At 39.7% G+C, this 20311-nt stretch overlaps 1 protein-coding gene across 3 annotated transcripts in view; it reads left to right on the plus strand.

Annotated features, from left to right (window-relative positions):
• The window catches only part of CUL3 (cullin 3), a 96952-nt gene that overhangs the window by 34523 nt on the left and 42118 nt on the right, over positions 1–20311 (plus strand). For all 3 annotated transcript variants that reach the window (XM_047870383.1, XM_047870384.1, XM_047870385.1), the window contains one exon: positions 7780–7893. In XM_047870383.1, the coding sequence (XP_047726339.1) occupies positions 7780–7893 (114 nt within the window). The remainder of the gene's footprint in view (positions 1–7779; positions 7894–20311) is intronic.

Raw genomic sequence — 20311 nt, forward strand, 5'->3', positions numbered from 1 at the left:
GCCACTATTCGCTCTGTGGAACTGTTGCATAAACATAGCAAAACATAACGCTATTTTTAATCTTTTAATTCAGGAATTCTCAGGAGAAAGGGAAGAGCTGTGGAGCTTTTTTAAAACTGTCCGATTAAGAGACATGTCTTCTATACTCCATGGTTTGGCTTCTCTGGAGATCACTCTTGTAGGTAGCCACTTTTATTGCAGGTTTATATCACATCACTCTGGTGTGGTTGAAAGGTTTTTGAGATCTTCAAGAATAACTCTTTAATGACATTCCTTGGAAAAATAGGGTTTCCCTAACTGGTAAAATTTGTAAAGTGACAAGCCCTCAAATCATGTGTGCGGGACTCTGAAAAAGTTCAGATGTTGTTAAGTGGGAACTTAAACGCTATTTTGTGATCATGTAAATGTTGCACACTTATGTAAATAGTTCAGTCAGATGAGATAAGCAATATTTGTTTTAGAATTTAGAGCCAGAGAGGTACTTTTTAGCAGGTCCTGTGGCTCTCAGGTTTTTTTTTCTTTTCCAAACAGTGGGAAGCCCCACTTTTAAAATCATACAAAACCAATATAAATCATATTTGCTCAGTGAAATGGAGCCTGCCCTGCAGTGGTACTAAGACATCTTAGTGGAGCAGGATGTGAATGCCATTGTTCTTGTCAACCCCAGTGATATAACAGGTGAGAGGAGCTCTAGACCAGATAGGTTAAGTAACTTATCCAAAGTCCTAGTTACTAACTTCCCTGGAAAGTTGTTTTCAAACACTAATTTGATTGTTTTAACTCTTGGGTGACTGTTAAAATCTGACAGATTTCTAGGAGGTTACAGCTTTTAAAGTTAGAGTTTCTCTGTGATATTTTTAGAATGTTCTTTGTGTAATTAGCATGTGCTCCATGACCCATTTTGTGTTTCTAATACACAATGTGTATTTCAATGCAAGATAGTGCTAAATACAATTTTCCGTACTTCAGAGATTTGTCTGTATTTGAAATTGTCCTGCATTTTGAGACTTTTAAGAAGGAAGTCATTCATTTTCAGTAGTTCATATCATCGTTAATGATATGGCTCAGTTCTAGTTTCAGCGGACTTCACAGCCAAAATCTTTATAATTAGTGTTAGCTGATGAATTTCTTTGTGTCATCTAAATATTTAATTAGGATTGGCTGGCTTGGATTTTGCCCAGACATTGAAACTTACAGAGGGCGAAAAAATCTTAATTAATGATTTAATTTGTGTGTGTGTGTGCGCGTGTGTGCGCCCGCCCCCCTCCCCCGCCGGGTACTAGTGCTGTTAGAGGGTGGGGGGAACTGTGAGATCATTAATGTCCTTTGACTCTCCAACTAGCCAAGAGTTGCTGGCCCAGGGTTGGCCTCCTTGTCAATCCATGAAGGTATTTGGTTAAGAAAACTCAAGGCAAAGACTGGGAGTTTAGAGGTCTTGCTCATGCCTGCTGGCCTCTCCTGTCATCCTCCTTTCCATCCTTCTCTTCCTTTTTGCCAGTAATTTGATTGATTTGAGAATGTGTTCCTGCAACTTGGGCATTCATTTATCAGTGAACAGATTTTATCACAATGTTGAAAAATAAACATTTTCTTTTGACTTAGTAATTCCACTTTAATCTTTGCTAAGGATATAATTAAAAGGACAGGAAAAGCTATGTTCACAGAAATGAAGAATGTAGTATGCCAACATGAATTATTCCAGAGTCATTCATAGGTTTACACTCTCAAAATAATAATTCTTTCATTGTTTGGCATTCAAGTTTTTTTTTTTTTTTAAGAGATGATTTTTTATTTTTATTTTAGAGAGAGCATGCTAGTGGGGGAGAGGGGCAGAAGGAGAGAGAGAATCCTAAGCAGGCCCCATGCTCAGCACAGAGCCCAACATTGGGCTCGATACCATGACCCTGGGCTGAAATCAAGAGTCGGATACTCAACTGACTGAGCCACCCAGGCACCTCTCAAGTTAGTTTTAAAAATAAGCATTGTGGCATCATAGCTTATGTTTAGGATATATAATAATAAAATGGTCTAACTTGAGAATCATAATTGTTGCAAGTTCTTAAAAAGCCAGTATCAATAAAAGTAGCCTTTTATTTTTTATGTACAGTTTTATGAATTTTAGCCCATGTATAGATTCATGTAAATGCTGTCATGATCAGTACAGAACATTTCTTCACCCCAAACACTCCTATTCATTTATAATCACATCGTCCTCCCACCCCAGTACCTGGCAACCACTGATCTGTTTCATCACTGTAGTTTTGTTTTCTCAAGAATATCACGTACAGCCTATAACCTTTTGAGACCAATGTCTTTCATTCAACATAATTACTTTGAGATTGAACCAAGGTGTTGTATGTATCAGTAGTTTGTTCCTTTTCATTGCTGAATGGTATATCCTATTGTATGAACGTACCACAGTTTACATATCCATTTACGTGTTGTATGTAGTGTTTTATGATTATGAAGAGAGCTGTTGTAAACATGCACATATAGATTTTGTGTGAAGAGAAGTTTTCATTTCTCAAGAATAAATATCTAGGAGTGGGATTGCTGAGTCATATGGCAAGTGAATATTTAACTTCATAAGATACTGCCAAACTGTTTTCCTGTCAGGCTGTACCATTTTGTATTCCCGCTAGGAATGTATATAAGAAGAGTTCTAGTTGCTTGGCATCTTTGCAAATACTTGGTATTGTTAATTGTTTTAGCCATTATCGTAATGGGTGCGTAGTGGTGTCTCATGTTTAAAAGTTTCATTTCCTTAATGGCCAGTGTTGTCGGACATCTCTTTTCACGTGCAAAATTGCTTTATATAACGTCTTTGGTGAAGTGTCTATTCAGGTCTTTTGCCCATTTCTTAATTGTTTACTTTCTTTACAGAGTTGTAAGAGTTCTTCTCTCCCTGTGTATCTCTATATAGAGAGAGATGTGAGAGATTTATTCTGGATACAAATTATTTGGTATTTTCTCTCATTCTGTAGCTTGTTTACTGTTTAAACAGTCTTCAGAACAGAAGTTTTTAATTTTTATGAAGTTCAGTTTATTTTTTTAAATCAGTTTTAGGTTCATAGCAGAATTAAGGAGAAGGTGCAGACATTTTGTATATTTCCCACTGTCTCCTCCACTGTCAGCATCCCATACCAGAGTGGTACATTTGTTATAATGATTAACCCACAGTGACTTATCATTATCACCCAACGTCCATATTTTATATTAGAGGTCACTCGTGGTGTTGTACATTCTGTGGATTTTAGTGAATGTATAATGAAATGTATCCACTATTGTAGTGCCATACGGAATAGTTTCACTCTCCTAAAAATCCTCTGTGCTCTGCCTGTTCATCTCTCCCTCCACCCTAATGCCCACTGATCTTTCTATTGTCTCCTTAGTTTTGCCTTTTCCAGAATGTCATGTAGTTGGAGTGATATCGTTAGATAGCCTTTTCAGATTGTGTTCTTGCACTTGATAATATGCATTTAAGGTGCCTCCATCTCTTTTCATGGCTTTAATGCCTCATTTCTTTTTAGTACTGAAGAATATTCTATTGTTTGGATGCACCACAGTTTATTGTTTCACCTACTGAAGGACATTTTGATGGCTTCCAAGTTTTGGACTTTATGAATAAAGCTACTGTAAACATCTGAACGTGGGATTTTGTGTGGACATAAATTGTTAACTCCTTTGGTACTTCTACCAAGGAGCATCATGGCTGGATCGTATGGTTGGAGTACATGTAATTTTGTAAGAAATTGCCAGACTGCGTATCATTTTGCATTCCCACCAGTAATGAGTAGAAGAGCTCGTTCACTACATCCACCTCAGCATTTAGTGTAGTCAGTGTTTTGGATTTTGGCCATTCTAATAGATGCGTAAAGGATGTCCCATTGTTGTTTTAATTTGCAATTTCTTTTTTTTTTTTAAGATTTTATTTTTAAGTAATCTCTGGGGCGCGAGCACACAACCCCAAGATCAAGAGTCTCACTCTCCACCAACTGAGCCAGCCAGATGGCCCCTCAACTTGCAATTTCTTAATCAGAGATTGAATATCTCTCAGTATGCCATCTGGTTATCTTTTTGGTGAGGTGGCCAGGTCTTTTGCCAGTATTTTAGATTGGATTCTCTTGTTGAGTCTTATGAATTCTTTGTATGTTTTGTGTAATAGTCCTTTGCCAGATAGGCCTTTTGCAGATATTTTCTCCCAGTATGTGTCTTGTCATCTCATTCTCTTCAGCAAAATCTGTTGCTCTTCAAGTGATTCTAATCCTCTGTCAGGTTTGTGATCTGCTCCTCTTGACTGCTGTCTGTATCTTGCTTTTTGCAAGGCCAAGGGCCATGAACAGCCATCAGGTTTCAACTGCTCATTTTAGCCTTGTCAGCTGGTCCCATCCTACTCTCTGTTTTCATGACTTTGTTACTTGTTTTTCCTTGTCTCACACTTCAAATTCCAGGTCTTCATCTGGACAGCCTTCATGTAGCTTTTCTTACATAACAATGTTGCACATACCTGAGCTGCAGGTCCACTTTGGACTGGACCACCTCTACGGCAGGCTTCCTTCCTGCTTGCCTTCGCTGGTGCAAAAACCAGTGCAGGGGTGTGTTAGGGAGCGAGACGAACGGTGTTAATTCACACACAGACTGACCCCACTTTTTATTTCAAATTTTCTGTATTCTGTTAACGATTTGTAAAATAAGGGTTAAGTCTTTTTTTCCCCACTTAATGTGTTTTTTGACTTATGTACAAACATACCTTCTTTTAAGAACCCCATTTTAATCTTCATAAAGGTTGAATTTTCATCTCCTTCCTCCTTTTTATGGTATGTATTTGAACAGATACTTGCTCACTCTTCATGTCTCAGAGTAGAAAAACGTTTTTCTGAGGCAGCATTAGAAGAAGAATTTTTTTGCTCACAGAGTGATCTGAATAAGAGGAGAATGCAGCAAGTGTATCTAAGGCATTTATTTTATGTCTTCCAGTCACATATCTGTATTTGTGTGTGCATAGTCATTCAAAAATAAATGTAAGCGTATGTCTGAAAAACAGATCTTCTGGGACACCTCTTAGAACTCCCATGTCCTGTTATAAAAGCTAATTGTGAATGTATTTAATACCGCCGAACTTTACACTTAAAAATTAAGCTGGTAAAGTTTACATCATGTGGAAGTGATGAATCATTTCTGCTTCTGTCATTGGCCAAAGCAGATCCACGGCCACATCTCACTTCAGTAGTAGACAGACAAATGAAATACAACAAAATTAACTTAATAGCAGATATTTTCTGCTAAGTAAAATTCATTGTTACTGATATGTCAGGATAAGTTTTTGAAGTATGCAAATAAAGCAGTTTTATAATTTATGACACGTGCTCATTGATCACATTTTTCATTTTGTTGAAAGGCAGCAAGAAATACGAATATTACTTAAGTACTTGGTATGTTTTATTTTAAAGTGTATATAAGTTAGTGATTTTAGGAAACATCTTTTTTTAAATAACCTTAAAATTTTTAATTGGCAAGTTTTTCATTCATCTAACAGATATACCGAGCACATTTTTGCATTCCAAAATTAGGGTGACGTTAATACAGTTTAAGTGTAACTTGATTTTATAACAAAGGGTCATACCAAAGTTCATTTAAGTCCTTAAGAATAATTAATTGCTAGATATTCTGATGTTTGGAATGCAGACATTTTATTTTTGTCATACAGTACGATTTCTCTGGCATTGTCATGATTTTAATTTAATTGCTACTCAAAATTTAGTGTTTCAGTGAACGAATATGAAGCTTGGTGAAAAATTTTATAAATAGGTGTATTTTCATTTTGTAGTTTTTCTACCGTTAGCTACCTTGGGAATTTGCATCTGACAAGTGGTAGACTTAATGAGTTGAAATAAATGATACGTTACCCACTTTACAAAAATGTATTTATTTAACACAGCACTGTCTACGAACCTACATGAGTGTTTTATCACTTTTGATATAGTCCAAATATTGATGGGTGATATGTGTTGAAGTCAAGGAACTTAGTCTTATGAAGAAAAGATTATATATAAAATAAAAGTCTAAATTAACGTTGTATAGGCTAGTGGTTTTCATAAGACACGTAGAGTAGAACAGACATACTGTCTCCTCACTAAAACCTCTTAATGACCATTTTTCCTCTAACATAGAAGAAAAGATAGATGCATTTTTCTCAGTTTGAACTTATTTTCTCGTCTGTTGGGAATAGTGTGTTTCATGTATTTTTTTTTCAGTCTTTGGTACTTCCAACCACTTGCTTATACTTGTTTATACTAGTGCTAACACACAATGGCATTTTATTTACTGTTTATAGTTCAAGTTGATAGATCTCTGTATATGTCAACACACATATGAAATCATTTCTCACAGACCACCATGACTTCAGATTCTCCCCAACCTAAAAATGTTTAACCACTACTGCAGATGTTTGGGGATAGAACATGTCTGCTGACACTGGAGTTGGGAGTTGAGCTAGACCACAGAGGACTGGTTGGGTGTGAATGATTGAGAGGTTGGCAGTGTGGTCCCAAAGTGTTGTAGGAACTTAGAGAACAGGCACACTGGTTCTTCATGATAAAGCTAGAACCAGAGTCTGCATTCCGTTTTCTAGTCCGCAGTCTTCCCATTGGACTGATCACACGGCAGGAAATAGTGGTCCGGAACCTCTTACTAGAGAAGGTGGCAGTATGCTTGTAGACGGTGGGAAGGAATTCTTGACGGCTGAGTTGTCTTAGCAGGATTGCATTAGGACGGCATTTCAGACTCCGGGCAACTTGATGTGCAAAGGCTGATATCCTGAAAAAGCTTACGGTGTTGGAGGTGGATCATGGTGTTCAAGGGCAGGGTGAATGAAGTAAAGGGTCTTACAGATGCCAGGCACTGTGAGGTGTGGGAGGCACACAGAGAAGTCAGAATCCGTGCTGCCGTCGTTCTTACGTTTTAGTGAGCGCGACGGTAAACGGATAAATATGTGACAGAGTAGGTAGTGACAAGTACTATTAGGAAAAATTTAGGGTTAAGAGTGGAGATAGAGGCTGTTGTTTGAAATAGGGCGGTCGGGGAAGACCTCTGTGTGGAGGTTAAACTTGAGCAGAAAGAAGTGAGGGCGTGAGCTCTGTGAAGCTGCAGAAGAAAGGGCAGAGCACGGTTGCTGTGTGCGGCTCCGTTGTAGCTGGAGCACACTGCGTTAATAGTTGATGCTCATTCAGTGTTCAGAGTGCCAAGCACTGTTCTAAGTGTGTTGCTACTATTTCACATATAAGGAAACTGAAGCACAGAGTTGAAATAACTTAACACAAGGTGCCACAGCTAGTCAGGGAGCTGGGATTTGAGCCCGGGTAGTTTGACTCCAAAGTCAGCATTCTCAACCATTCTATAAAGATGGGGAAAGGGAGGCATCGTAGGAAATTTAGTTGGAGCAGTAGCCTGGGGCCAGTTATGTGGGGCCCTGTAGTTCCTTACCAGTATTTAGCATTTTATTCTTACTGTGATGTTAAGTTGTTGGAGGGTTGAGAAATGCCCAGGAGGTGGCTTTCTGATTCTGGAGATCAGGAGATGGGTCTGGACTACACGACACATTTGTTAATTGTCTGTATAGAGGTAATATTAGAGCTTAAAATAATTCCACTGGTGTAATATGTGTTTCTTTGATTGAAAATGGGAGATTTCCACTTTGTTTTATTGAACAGATATGTACATGTATACGTACAAGAGCGTGTAGGCGTGTCAACAAACTGTAATGAACTCTTCTGTCAATAGGTGCGAGAAGATGTACTAAATTCATTGAATAACAACTTTCTTCAAACGCTAAATCAAGCTTGGAATGATCATCAAACAGCTATGGTGATGATTAGAGACATACTAATGTATATGGTAAGTAGAGCTTTTTTGTTTTTCCTTTAGAAGTTAGCCATTTCAAAACACGGTGTCTTTCTGTCACATTTAGTTGGATGCTACAGGTCAGTGTGGAATGTGTTGTTGTTTTAAATAAAACATATTTCCTTTGCAAGGACCTACCTTAGCTTGTGTGAACTAAAATCTTACTTGTTTATATTTAATGATTAGAATGGAAAACTGAAAGAGAAAGATTTAATTTTGTTTTCTCAGTATCTAGCACTTTGTGTTTCAAAATGGAAAATACTGAAAACCTTACTGACATCTCTTTTTGAGTAACTGGTTGAATGCGAGCAGACAGATGAAAGCTGAGTATTCTCTTACAAGTTTTTAAAACTTAATGTCCTTACATCTTCAGTGATGAGGATGTCGTTTTATACAAGTATTGTTGTAATAAGTGCACTCTAATAGCTGCTGACTTCATAGTAAATCTTTGCTGTATATATGTTATTCAGATATATATTCCATTTTTTATCTGTTGCGACTGTTTTATGTTTTTATGAGTCAAGAAAAATATCTTGTTCAGCAAGACAATTTGGAAAACATCGACTTGAGCTGTTTAATAACTTTCAAAGAGATTAAACAACCAAGTTTTTTCTTACCTTGGTGTGTTCATGGTAGGGAGCTGCATTCATCAAGCTTAATTATTGTGTCACTGCAGAATGATCAAGTCTGATGGCTTTTCTTGTTGCTTTAGTGTTTATATTTGGGAATTGGACATAAGATTTTCTTCTCAGGTTTTACTCTGCTTTTCAGATTTTTATTTTCAGCTTCTTTAGTTTGATTTTAGCTATAGTGGTGAGAGCGTGGCCTAGTTTCTTTCACTTGATAGAGTAAAGCGATGGTTGGAAAGAAGTTCCCACGAGAGCAAACAGCCGTGAAGTGTTTCGTTCTGCGCAGAGTCCAGTCAGGCCTGTGAGCCCTGGTTTCCTGGGGCTCAGTGGCAAGACGGGCAGGGAAAGGCCACTTCACTTTTCAGGGCTTTGCTAAAAGGTATAACGTATCGTTTAGCCTTTCTGAGCCTCATTTTCCTCTTCAGGATATAGATTCATCTTGTGCTGACAGTTTGAGGTAAATGACATCACCTGTGAAAACATCCATCCTACTGCCTGGGATGTAAATGTGAAACAAGTTAGCTTGTACTGCACAGTCTCATTAAGTTCTGGATTTGAGGAGTCTTTAAATTTTAACACAAACACTAAGCTAGAAAACCACTTGTAATTTCATGGTCCATTACTCTATTGATAAAAGAAGATTTTAATATTATACACACCCTCCACTCTGACATAATATTATTTTAAAAACTTCTGTTTTCTTTCAGTTCCCTTTTGGGGTAGGGGGGGAGCGGGGAGAGGGCTCCCAAGTGAAATCTCAAGCCGGAATCCTGTTATGTGACCATAACATTAGTCCAGAAACTAATTAGTTTATTCCTCAGCTTCCTCATTTATGAAACGAGTGTACTGTTGTACTCACCGGGTAGGGTAGCCACGAGGCTAGAAGGTGCCATTCATGCACGGCACTTACAGCACCTGGACCGTAGTGTCATGTGCTCCGTCACAACTGACTAGGATTAGTATTTCTTGTCCCTTCTTTCATCAGACCCGTCTGGTAGTGCCTCAACCCTGGTTAAACCCAGCAAGCTCCCTTTCCTGGGCCTCTGCTGGAGGAAACCCCACACGGGGTGGATCAGTGCCACTGTCTGTCCTTTGTCACGGACCTCCAGTTGACCCTTCACACTGTCCAGCGGTCGTCTTTTCCCTCCACTTCTCCTCAGGCGTTCAGCTCTCCTGCTGGCCTCCTCACTCTTGATAAATAAATGATCTTGCCTTCCACTTCCCAGGGGAAAGAGCAAGAAGCATCGGGTAGAACCCGTGTTCGGTTCTTACCGTTCTACCTACAATTTTGTCTGTATTTTCTCCCCTTTTGTGTTTTTTTCTTTCCCTCCCGTTTTAATGGAGGGCAGTGTCTCCTCTCCTGTTAAAGGCCAGTGTTCCTCCTGTGCTAAGGATCACATTCCTTTCTACCTTGTCAAAAACCTAAAGCATTTTCAGGGCTCTGCCTTTTTACTGAGTCTTACTCATCAGCATGAGACATGTTCAGGCCACTCACATCCTCAAAATAAAATTCTACTAAATTTTCTGTTGGACTCCTGCACTGCCTCTCAGGGTCGCCACTTGCCGTCTCCCTTCTCTCATCTTTCATCACTTTGGGTACGTTCCAGTTCCACCTGCTTCCTCAACTGTGCTGTTCCGTCCTGCTCTGACTAGAATCACCAGGTCTGCACGTCTCTGAAGGCAGAGATCACTGTGAATACTGCTCTTGCTCTTTGACTGTTTGCAGCGGCCTTTGGCACAGATGGCTGCTCGCTCTTCCTCTCGTGTGCTGGGTCCTTAATTCCGGTGACCTGGCACTCCTTTGGTGTGCCTCCTACCTTTCTGTTTCTTTTCAAGTACTTACTCTTCTTTCTCCTCAGCCCTTTAAATGGAGGCCTTCTTGGGGTGTAGTAACCCAGACTTTTCCTCCTCCTGGCATACCTCGTTTGCTACCATAGCTCCAGTTAGTGCCTCTGTGCACGATTCCCACATTTTATCTCTAGCCTCGTTCTGTGAGATTGAGATTTGGTACATTCGTTTGTCAAGTTGATGGCTACCTTTGTATTTGTTGTCTGAGAGCTACTTCAAAATAGGCGTTTTCAAATGAACCTGTTGATCATTCCATTTTCTATGCCAGAAACCTGGGAATTATTCTTGTCAGTATCTTCCCCGTTCTCTCTACTTCACGGATTTCTACAATCCGCGGTTTTTCCACTTTCCTCACTACCCAGGATGAAAGCACCTTCGTTTCTCTCTCGGAGTATTCAGTAACTAGTCTTAGAACATTCACTGTGTCCTTTGCTATTTTCTTTTCCGTGTTGCTCTTGGAGTTATTATCTGAAAGCCACATGATCAAGTTACTGCCCTGCTGAAATTTGTGTGGCTCATCTTGAAATTTTCACATATGTCTTCTGTCTGGAAATGTTTCCAGAATGTTTCCTCTCTCTACGTGATTTGCTCCTACTGATCCTTTTAAGTCTCAGCTTCAGCTTCTGGGCAGCTTTCCCTGAGCTGTGCTGTGTGCTGCCCACCGACTGCAGTCGTCTCACCGTACCCGGTGCTGTTCCTTTGCGGCATTCGCCATAATCATCATTAACTGTTTAGGGCCTCATTTCTCTGCCAGACCAAACTTTTTTTTTTGTTTTTAATGTTTATTTACTTTTGAGAGAGAGAGCGCGGGCAAGCAGGGGGAGGGGCAGAACATAGTGGGGAGAGAGAATCCCATGCTGTCAGCTCGGAGCCCGACTTGGGGCTTGATCCAATGAACCGTGAGATCATAACCTGAGCCCAAATGAAGAGTCGGATGCTCAGCTGACTGAGCCATCCAGGTGCCCGTGCCAGACTGAACTTTAGGAGGAGGGGCCAGTGTCCCCGACACGCAGCACATCTCTTGGAACAAACCAGGCATTCACATGTAGTTTAAATAAATTCACACAGATTGGTTTTTAACAGATTATAGATACACTTTTGCAAAATGCTTTTTAAAAATATGCTGCTGTCGATTTGGAAAGAAATTAAAGTATTGATAAGATATCTTCACATCCTGCAAAATAGAATTCTTTCATTTTCATAGACTTCATTTTCTTTGTTTTGTCTTTTTATGTTTAGTGTCTGAGCTTATTAAATAAGTGATTTTTAAGATTAAGGTAATGTTTATACATTGAAATGTGCAGAACTGGCGTGTATAAATTATTTTTGACAAACGTGCATTTATGTAACCCAATACTTTGGTTAAGAAGTAGAAATGCTTTTAATTTTCCAAAAATACAAAGATTTTTTTTTTTTTTTCTGTTGATGTTTACATTATTTTCCTTGAAGATTTTTACCCTCATTCCAGACTTCTCAGGCGACTACCTGCTAGATAGTGCATATACCTGAAGTATACTGACTGTACCGTCATGGATCTTAGACACATATTTTCTTCCTATGAATACTGGCTCTAACTGGTGGAATTTGAGATCTCAGGCTCAGAGAGGGAGGAGAGAAGATGCTTCACTGTCTACCCACCCTACCACCTACTTACAGCTGGCTGACTTTTACTCTTAACAAGGAGGTGTCTGGATATAAAATGTCATGCTGCAGACTGGATGCGTAGATACTATGGGACACACTGACTCTGGAAAATGGAATCACTGGTTACATGGAGGCAGCCACTGGTCACAGTTTGTTTCATGTAACTTTGTTGTTTGGCAGGTGCAGTGTTTCAAAAAGAAAAATGTACGTGTCTCTAAATGTACATGACTTCTGGTTTCTGCCACTCCACCCCTTCCTAGTGTCTGAAACTTGCCATGTTGAACTTGTAAGATTGGTTTGAGGCTGCTTAGTAAAAGTTTCATTGTCAGTTTTCATTGTTTAAAAGATTAGTGATTGGGGAAAGAGTTGAGCATGTTATGCAGAAAATCTGTCCTAGTTCTGTAATCACTTTGTGAATATAAACCATAAGTATATATTACTATTCAGTTGATTTTTCTTTTTAAACTATAAAAATGAATGTCATAAGGGAAAGTAAATACACGGATGGTATTCTGTAGGCTACTTTTGAGCAGTTAGAGTTAATGCCAAAGGAAATAGAAAAGCATTTCCTATTGTGATATATAGGGTTACTGGAAGGTTAATAGAGAAATTTTCTGCATAAAACTCTATGGTGAAATTATTTGCATATTTTTACTTGAATTTGTCCATATTTCCAGTCATTTTCACAAATAGAGCTATGGTAGTAGTGCAGGTTTTCCTGAAAGGTTAGATCGAGGCTGTAAATTCATAGGCATAGGGAGAGAGTTCACCCTGGAAAGGAGGGTCTCACTGCTTCTTTAAGCTGTTTATTTGGAAAGTCGCTAAGAATGAGTAAAGAGATCAAGCAAAATGTAGCCGCAACTTTGTGAAGAGAGAAGCTGAGGAACTTCTGATGCTCTTAGTCTCCTTAGTAAAGTAGAAGGTGGGACCATTGGCTTAGGGTAACTGAAGTATGTGAGGTGTTAAAGGTCAAGTGGTAGGCCGAGTAACCTGCCCTCCCCCCCCCCCTGCCCCCCGCCCCGATATGCCCATGACTGGTATCTGGAACTTAGGGATTGTTACGTTATAGGGCAGAAGGAACTTTGTAAATGTGACTAGATTAAGGATCTTGAGGTGAGGAGATTGTCCTAAGTTACCCCAGTGGGCCCAGTGGAATCACAGGGTCATTACAAAAGCAGGGTCAGTAGGTGACAGAGGTGATGTGATGACAGAGGCAGGGATTAGAGCGATGTGCTCTGAAGATGGAGGAGGGGCTACAGCTAAGGAATACAGGTAACCACTAGAAGCTGAAAAAGGCAAGGAACTGGGCTCCTCCTCAGATCCTCTCAAAGGAACCAGCCCTGCTGACATCTTGACTTTAGTCCAGGGAAACTAATTTTAGTCTTCTGAACTCTGGAACCATGAGAAAGTAAGCAAGCTACTAAATTTATGGTCATTTATTCAGCAGTAATAGGAATCTCACACAAGGACAAAGTTTGGAATATCCCCTGTGCTGGGGTCTGCCATCTGTAAATAAATGGGTCATCTGTAGTTGTGAGGGGATAATTTAGTTGAGTTGGCACAACGTTTGCATAGTGGAGGCGGTCAGCAGAGTTTGTACTTTTTCCAGGTATACTTGGCAGTTTCAGACAAGAATGTTCAAAATCAGGAATACCTACCGATGGAATTAGCCTTATTGGGTATGGGGGAGAATTCTAAGGGTAGTAGCATTATTGAAATGGTTGATTGTGGGTCTGTGGTGTTTAATAAGTAGGCAACTGAATCATAAGATCCTAGAAAATAGAAGTATTAGCTATTAGGGATCAGTAAACCTGGAGACCTGGTGAGAGTGAGGAGCAGGTTCCTTTCAGTGTAACAGAGTAGGAAAGGTAGGAGGAAAGAGAAGATATTTTAGCACCAGAGATATTTGGTGTCTTGTTAATGATGAGGCTCAGGGTTTACCCATATCAACATATGGGTGAAGGGAATAAAATAAGGTGGGGGGTGAAAATTTAGGCACCCGTAGAGTGTGTCAGATTGGTCATTATTGTCAGTGTTGGAGTTACCAATGACAATAGGTGGCAGGGAACCGACTTGAGAGAAATAAGTAAGCTGTTTGCTGAAGCTACCAAGGATTTATGTGTTTTGGGAGGTCAGATGATAGAATGAGAATATGGAGATGATGGAATTTGTGTTCATGTATTTTCTGCTAGGTTCTAATGCTTTAGGTCCAAAAAACATTTCTTCTTTACGACATTCTAGATTGCACATTTAGAGAAGTTTGAAAGTAGCAATATTCTGGAAGAGCGCAGGTTGCTTAGGAGTCTTTTGGCACCTTCTCTGCCTTGAAAATGACCTCTTAAGTTCAAAATAATAGAAAATAGGATCCAGTGGCTTTGAGATTATTGAGCTTCACACCTGTTCAGTATTTTTTCTGACCCGGGAAAGACACATTTTACCCATATGTACTGTAGTTTTCACATTTGCGACTGACAATATAAATACTGAGGCATCCTTTTCTGGTTAGATTACAATCCAAGTACCAGGCCTTTGTGTTATAAAAAAACAAAACAAAACAGGGCATCATCATAAATACTGTAAAGGTCAAGAGTGTTGTGCTTGGTAATTAGCATTTCTTCCTTGCCTTCCATCTCAGTTCCTGTTTCTAACAAATTAATAGACTCATAAACGCCTTGATTACCATGCCCTGTGAACTGTTTTCTGTGTTTATGCAGTGGTGATGTAGCAGTGCATGACGTTGACTTTAGGGAGGCGAGTATTTATTCAGCATAAAGTGGTGCAGTCAGAAATACAGCACATATTTCTTGAGGTAGTAAAGGAAATTAAACTTTTTTTTTTTTTTTTAAGAGAGAGGGAGAGCGCGAGCCGGAAGAGGGCTAGGCGTGGGAAGAGAGACTGAGACTGAGGGAGAATCCTAAGTAGGCTCCATGCTCAGCATGAGCCCAACGCAGGGCTTGATCACACCACACGACCACGCAATCATGACCTGAGCTGATATCAAGAGTTGGATGCTTAACTGAGCCACCGAGGCTCCCTGGAAATGAAACTTTTTTTCATAAAGGGGACTGCTTCCATATTTTGTGTGTGTGGGTCCAGGAAATTTGGAGAACTGGAGAAAAAATATTTAATGATGAATTAAGAGGTCCTCCACTTCCTATGTTGTTCCTATGTTGTCAGTTCCTGTGTTGTCATTGTTTGCCTAAGTTATTTAGCTTCTCTGGGTAAAACTCTTGTTTCCTTATTTGTAAGTAAAAAAGATTTGTTGCGTAAGAACTCTGGTTTTTATCTTTTTGGGATTTTAGACCCCTTGGAAGAATGGTCAAGAGTCATGGACCGTCTACTAAAAGTAGACATCTGTGCATCTGCACACCACGCAACATACACTTTTATATACAGTTTCAAGTGGTTTATGGGTTCCTTGTGGCCTGTCTGTCTATGGGCCTGTCTATGGGTGGAGGATGTGTTGGTTAGATCATTTTTAAGTTTTCAAGTTCTTTGGACTCTGAAGGTGTTTTTAATACCATTAAAATTTTTACTAATGTTTATTCACTTTCTGAGAGAGAGAGAGAGAGAGAGAGAGAGAGAGAGAGAAAGAGAGCACGTAAGTAGGGGAGGGACATGGAGAGGGAGGGAGACATAATCTGAAGCAGGCTCCAGGCTCTGAGCTGTCAGCACAGAGTCCATTGTGGGGCTCAAACCCACAAACTGTGAGATCATGACCGGAGCCACAATCAGACCCTGAACCAACAGAGCCACCCTGGTGCCCCTGTACTATTTTAAAACCGAAAGTGAACAGCTACCTGTGTTGTCTGTAATGAAGGAAAAAACAGGAGGTGTGAGTAGAGAAGTATTAAGTTGATGACAGTTTCTTTAGGAACTCTTAAAGTGGGTTCGTGAAGCCTTGGTTGTCTAGGAGTCTCCCCAGTACTATTCCTTATACTAGCACATAACACTTTCAAAGCCCTAAGCGTGTGCCAGGCACTGTTTTAAGCATATTTAAATATATTTCATTTAATCCTTAAAATACCTTTTGATTGTTGTTTTTAAGCAGTAGTTTGGGAAAGCAATAAAATTTTTATTTTTTTATTAAGAAAATTTGCATTTTTAATTTCTTTTAAAAAGTAAAAATATTTTGGGGCACCTGGCTGGCTCAGTTGGTTAAGCGTCCAACTTCAGCTCAGGTTATGATCTCACAGTTCATGAGTGCCAGCCCCGCATCGGGCTCTGTGCTGACAGCTCAGAGCCTGGATCCTGCTTCAGATTCTGTGTCTCCCTGTCTCTCTGCCCCTCCCCACTCGCACTCTGTTTCTCTCTCTCTCTCTCCCAAAAATAAATAAAGATTTTTAAAAATTATAAAAAAGTAAAAATATTTTTCTGAATATGTAATACATACTATTTACTACATGGCTGTCTCCCTGTGCTAAATGTTTTAAATACCTGACCTTCCAGGTGTTATTATACTGTCCAATTCACGAATGAAGAAACCGAAGTTAGAGAGATTAACTAACCTGCCAAGATCACACAGTTAACTATGTTACTGGAATTGTGAATCCAGGTCTTTTTTGAGTCAAAAGCCCATGGTCTTTACCCCTTGTGTGTACTACCTCAGTGTAAAATTATGTATGTTAACTCTGCTTAACAGAATTTATGATTATTTACCCAGGGTTGAGCTAACATTCATTCACCTTTGTGCTTATGAGGATAAATTCATTCGTTCACCAAGTATGCAGCAAGTGTGTATTATGTATTAAGCATTGCTCTAAACAATTGTGGTTCCTTTTTCCAAGTTCTGTCATTGGGCAGTTGTATGCTGTGGACCTCCATTTGGGCAGATAACCCTGGTTCCCTAAACCTAATCGAAGAATAGTGACTTTTTCCGTGATCTAAGCGTAAGCTTTTTTTTTTTTAATTTTTTGTCTTAAAGTTTGTTTATTTTGGGGAGAGAGAGAGAGAGAGAGAGAGAATGTGAGCGGGAGAGGGGCAGAGAGAGAGGGAGACACAGAATCTGAAGCAGGCTCCAGGCTTTGAGCTGTCAGCACAGAGCCTGACAGGGGGCTCAAACTCAGGAACCCTGAGATCATGACCTGAGCTGAAGTCGGATGCTTAACTGACTGAGCCACCCAGGCGCCCCCAGTGTAAGCTGTTGAAGCATAGTAGAATAGTATTCTGTGTTTCTTTTCTCATTTTTTTGTTTGCACCTGATACTAAAATTCTCCTTGAAGAAGTAACTTGGTGTATGATCTTAAGATTCCTAATTGTCATCAGAAGTTACTTAAAACCAGAAATACTAGAATACTTAGAAACTCACCCAAAATATTAGATACCCTAGTGGTTATTTCATCCACTTGGTAGTACACTAGCCCTACAGTGTACTATCTGATTTTTCTCTTCTAATTTTTTTTGACATTTTTGTTGATATATAATGTAAATAAAAGTGCACAAGCCTTTTTTTATCCATTTTTCTTTAATGTGAGTTTTCTAGGATTTTTGTTTGCTTTTTAGTCACTTGTAGGAGCCTTTTATGGATCCTGGATAAAAGTTCTTTGTAGATATATGTTTTATAAGATATTGTCTTCCACTCTGGGCTTGCCTTTTCTCTCTTTATGATGTCTTTGAAGAGAAGTTTTTAAAGTTTTGTTTTTTAATGTTTATTTTTGAGAGAGAGAGAGAGTGTGTGTGAGTGGAAGAGGGACAGAGAGAGAGAGGGAGACACAGAATCCAAAGCAGGTTCCAGGCTCTGAGCTGTCAGCACAGAGCCCGACGCGGGGCTTGAACCCACAAACTGTGAGATCATGACCTGAGCGGAATTCAGATGTTCAACCAACTCAGCCACCCAGGCACCCTGAAGAGAAGTTTTAAAATGTGTGTGGTTTTTTGTTTAATTATTATTTATTTTTTTTTTATTTTGGAGAGGGGCAGAGATAAAGAGGGAGACACAGAATCTAAAGCAGGCTCCAGGCTCTGAGCTGTCAGCACAGAGCCCGACATCATCACCTGGGCCGAAGTCAGACGCTCCGCTGACTGAGCCACTCAGGTGCTCCCCGAAGAGAAGTTTTAAATTTACATTAATTACAGTTTTTAAACTGTAGTTGTTCAGTAAAGTGCATAAATATCTGGTCAAATTTATTAACCATGTTCAGATTTTCCACGTCTTTACTAAATATTGTTGTCTGTCCTATTAGCTACTGAGAAATGTTAAAATTTTAGATTTGATTATGGATTTGTCTTTTTCTTCTTTTAGTTTATGTATTTTGAGGTTTTGCTATAAAATAAAAATTTAGGGCTATTTTATCTTCCTGTTGAAAAGACTCTTTTTATGAAATATCCTTCTTTATTCCCTGTAATACTTCTTGCCTTAAAGTCTACTTTGTCTAGTATTGTTCTATGAGCTTTCTTTCAGTTTATGTTTGTATGGCAGCTTTCTTTCCTTCTCACGCTTTTGTGTCCTTGTATTTAAGGTGTGTCACTTGTGAACACCATACAGTAACACGCTTTTTAACCCCATCTGATAATCTTTGTTTTTAAATGGAAGCATATGGTTTATTTATGTTTATATAATTATTAACATATTTGGGGTTAAATTTGCCATTATGTTGGTTTTTTTTCTATTTGTCTCACCTGTTCTTTATTGATTTTCCCAGCTTGCTTGCCTTTTTTGTGTGAATCAAGTATGTTTTATTATCCATACCCTTTCCCCATTAGCTGTTATTTATGTATTCCTTTATTATTATTGTAGTGGCTACTTTAGAGATTATAACATAGATTCCCGACTTACAGTTACCTTACGTATGTGTATATTTTAAACCACTTCCTGGGTAAGAATTTCAGAATACTTTGACTTCCTGGAGTTTTTTTCCCCCTTGGCTTTTAGATATTTAATCCTGGGGTGTTTGTTTTGGTGTGTGGGACAGGCCTGGTAATTTTTCTAACATTGTATATAAAAAATTGGGGAGGCACTGGGTGGTGGTATCTTTCTTCAAAGGACATGTAGTTCTGGCAGGCAGGTACAGCATGGGCAGATTACCATGGTCTAGTTGGAGCTGACTTTAGGCTTTGTTAAGGTTCCTCTGTTTGAGTTTGTCTTTATTCCAGGGCATCTCTTTGCTCGTAGGGAATAGCTGGCTGGGGTCTAGAAGCCTGAGGTGTTTACCAGTTTGCTCTTCATGTTACTGTGCCTTCAATTCCATCTTCTGTCTCCTCACCCCTGCAGGTCTACCCGTGGTGTCTGTTGCACTCTGTAGCCTCCCAGGGCTGCTTTGTCTCTAGTGTATTGGTGTCTTGCCCGCGCTTAGGTAGTAGGTCAGGAAATGTCTTGATGAAAATTACTTGCGGAATTTCTGGTTCTTCTTTGCATTTCTTTCCTTTGCAGACTTTGGCTTCATAAGTCCTAGCTGCTTGATAGCCAGCCTACCTGTGACATTCTTCTTAGCCTCCCATTTCCAGTCCTCCAAATAAAACAAATGATTGAAGGCGAATGTCGGCCTCCTGTCAGTGTACTTGCCTTTTGTCCCGAATCTTGGCCCCACAAATCCAGGTTGCCTTTGTTGTTCTTTGATGCTTTTAAACAGTTGGTGTTTCTTTGTTTAAATTGTTATAAAATGCACATAACGTACAATTTATTATCTTCATCAACTTTTTTTTTTTTTCAACGTTTTTTATTTATTTTTGGGACAGAGAGAGACAGAGCATGAACGGGGGAGGGGCAGAGAGAGAGGGAGACACAGAATCGGAAACAGGCTCCAGGCTCCGAGCCATCAGCCCAGAGCCTGATGCGGGGCTCGAACTCACGGACCGCGAGATCGTGACCTGGCTGAAGTCGGACGCTTAACCGACTGTGCCACCCAGGCGCCCCTGTCTTCATCAACTTTAAGTGTACAGTTGGGTGATACTAAGTATGTTCATACTGATGTGCACCCATCACCTCCATCACCTCCAGAACTTTTCATCTTGCAAAACTAAAATTCTGTACCTGTTAAACAGTAACTCCCCTTTCCACTCTCCTTTGAACCTTTGCACCGTCATTGTACTTTCTGTTTATATGAACTTGACCACTCTAGGTACCTCATATAAATGGAATCAGAGTGTCTGTCTTTTTGTGACTCAGGGTTCATCTCGGTTGTAGCGTGTCTCAGAATTCCCTTCCCTTTTTTTTTTTTTAACTTTTTTTTGTTTACACATACTCATTTTTGAGAGACAGAGTGTGAGCGGGGGAGGGGCAGAGAGAGAGGGAGACACAGAATCCGAAGCAGGCTCCAGGCTCCGAGCTGCCAGCACAGAGCCCGATGCGGGGC

This window comes from Prionailurus viverrinus, chromosome C1, assembly GCF_022837055.1.
Source record: "Prionailurus viverrinus isolate Anna chromosome C1, UM_Priviv_1.0, whole genome shotgun sequence".
In the NCBI taxonomy this organism is placed as follows: Eukaryota; Metazoa; Chordata; class Mammalia; order Carnivora; family Felidae; genus Prionailurus; species Prionailurus viverrinus.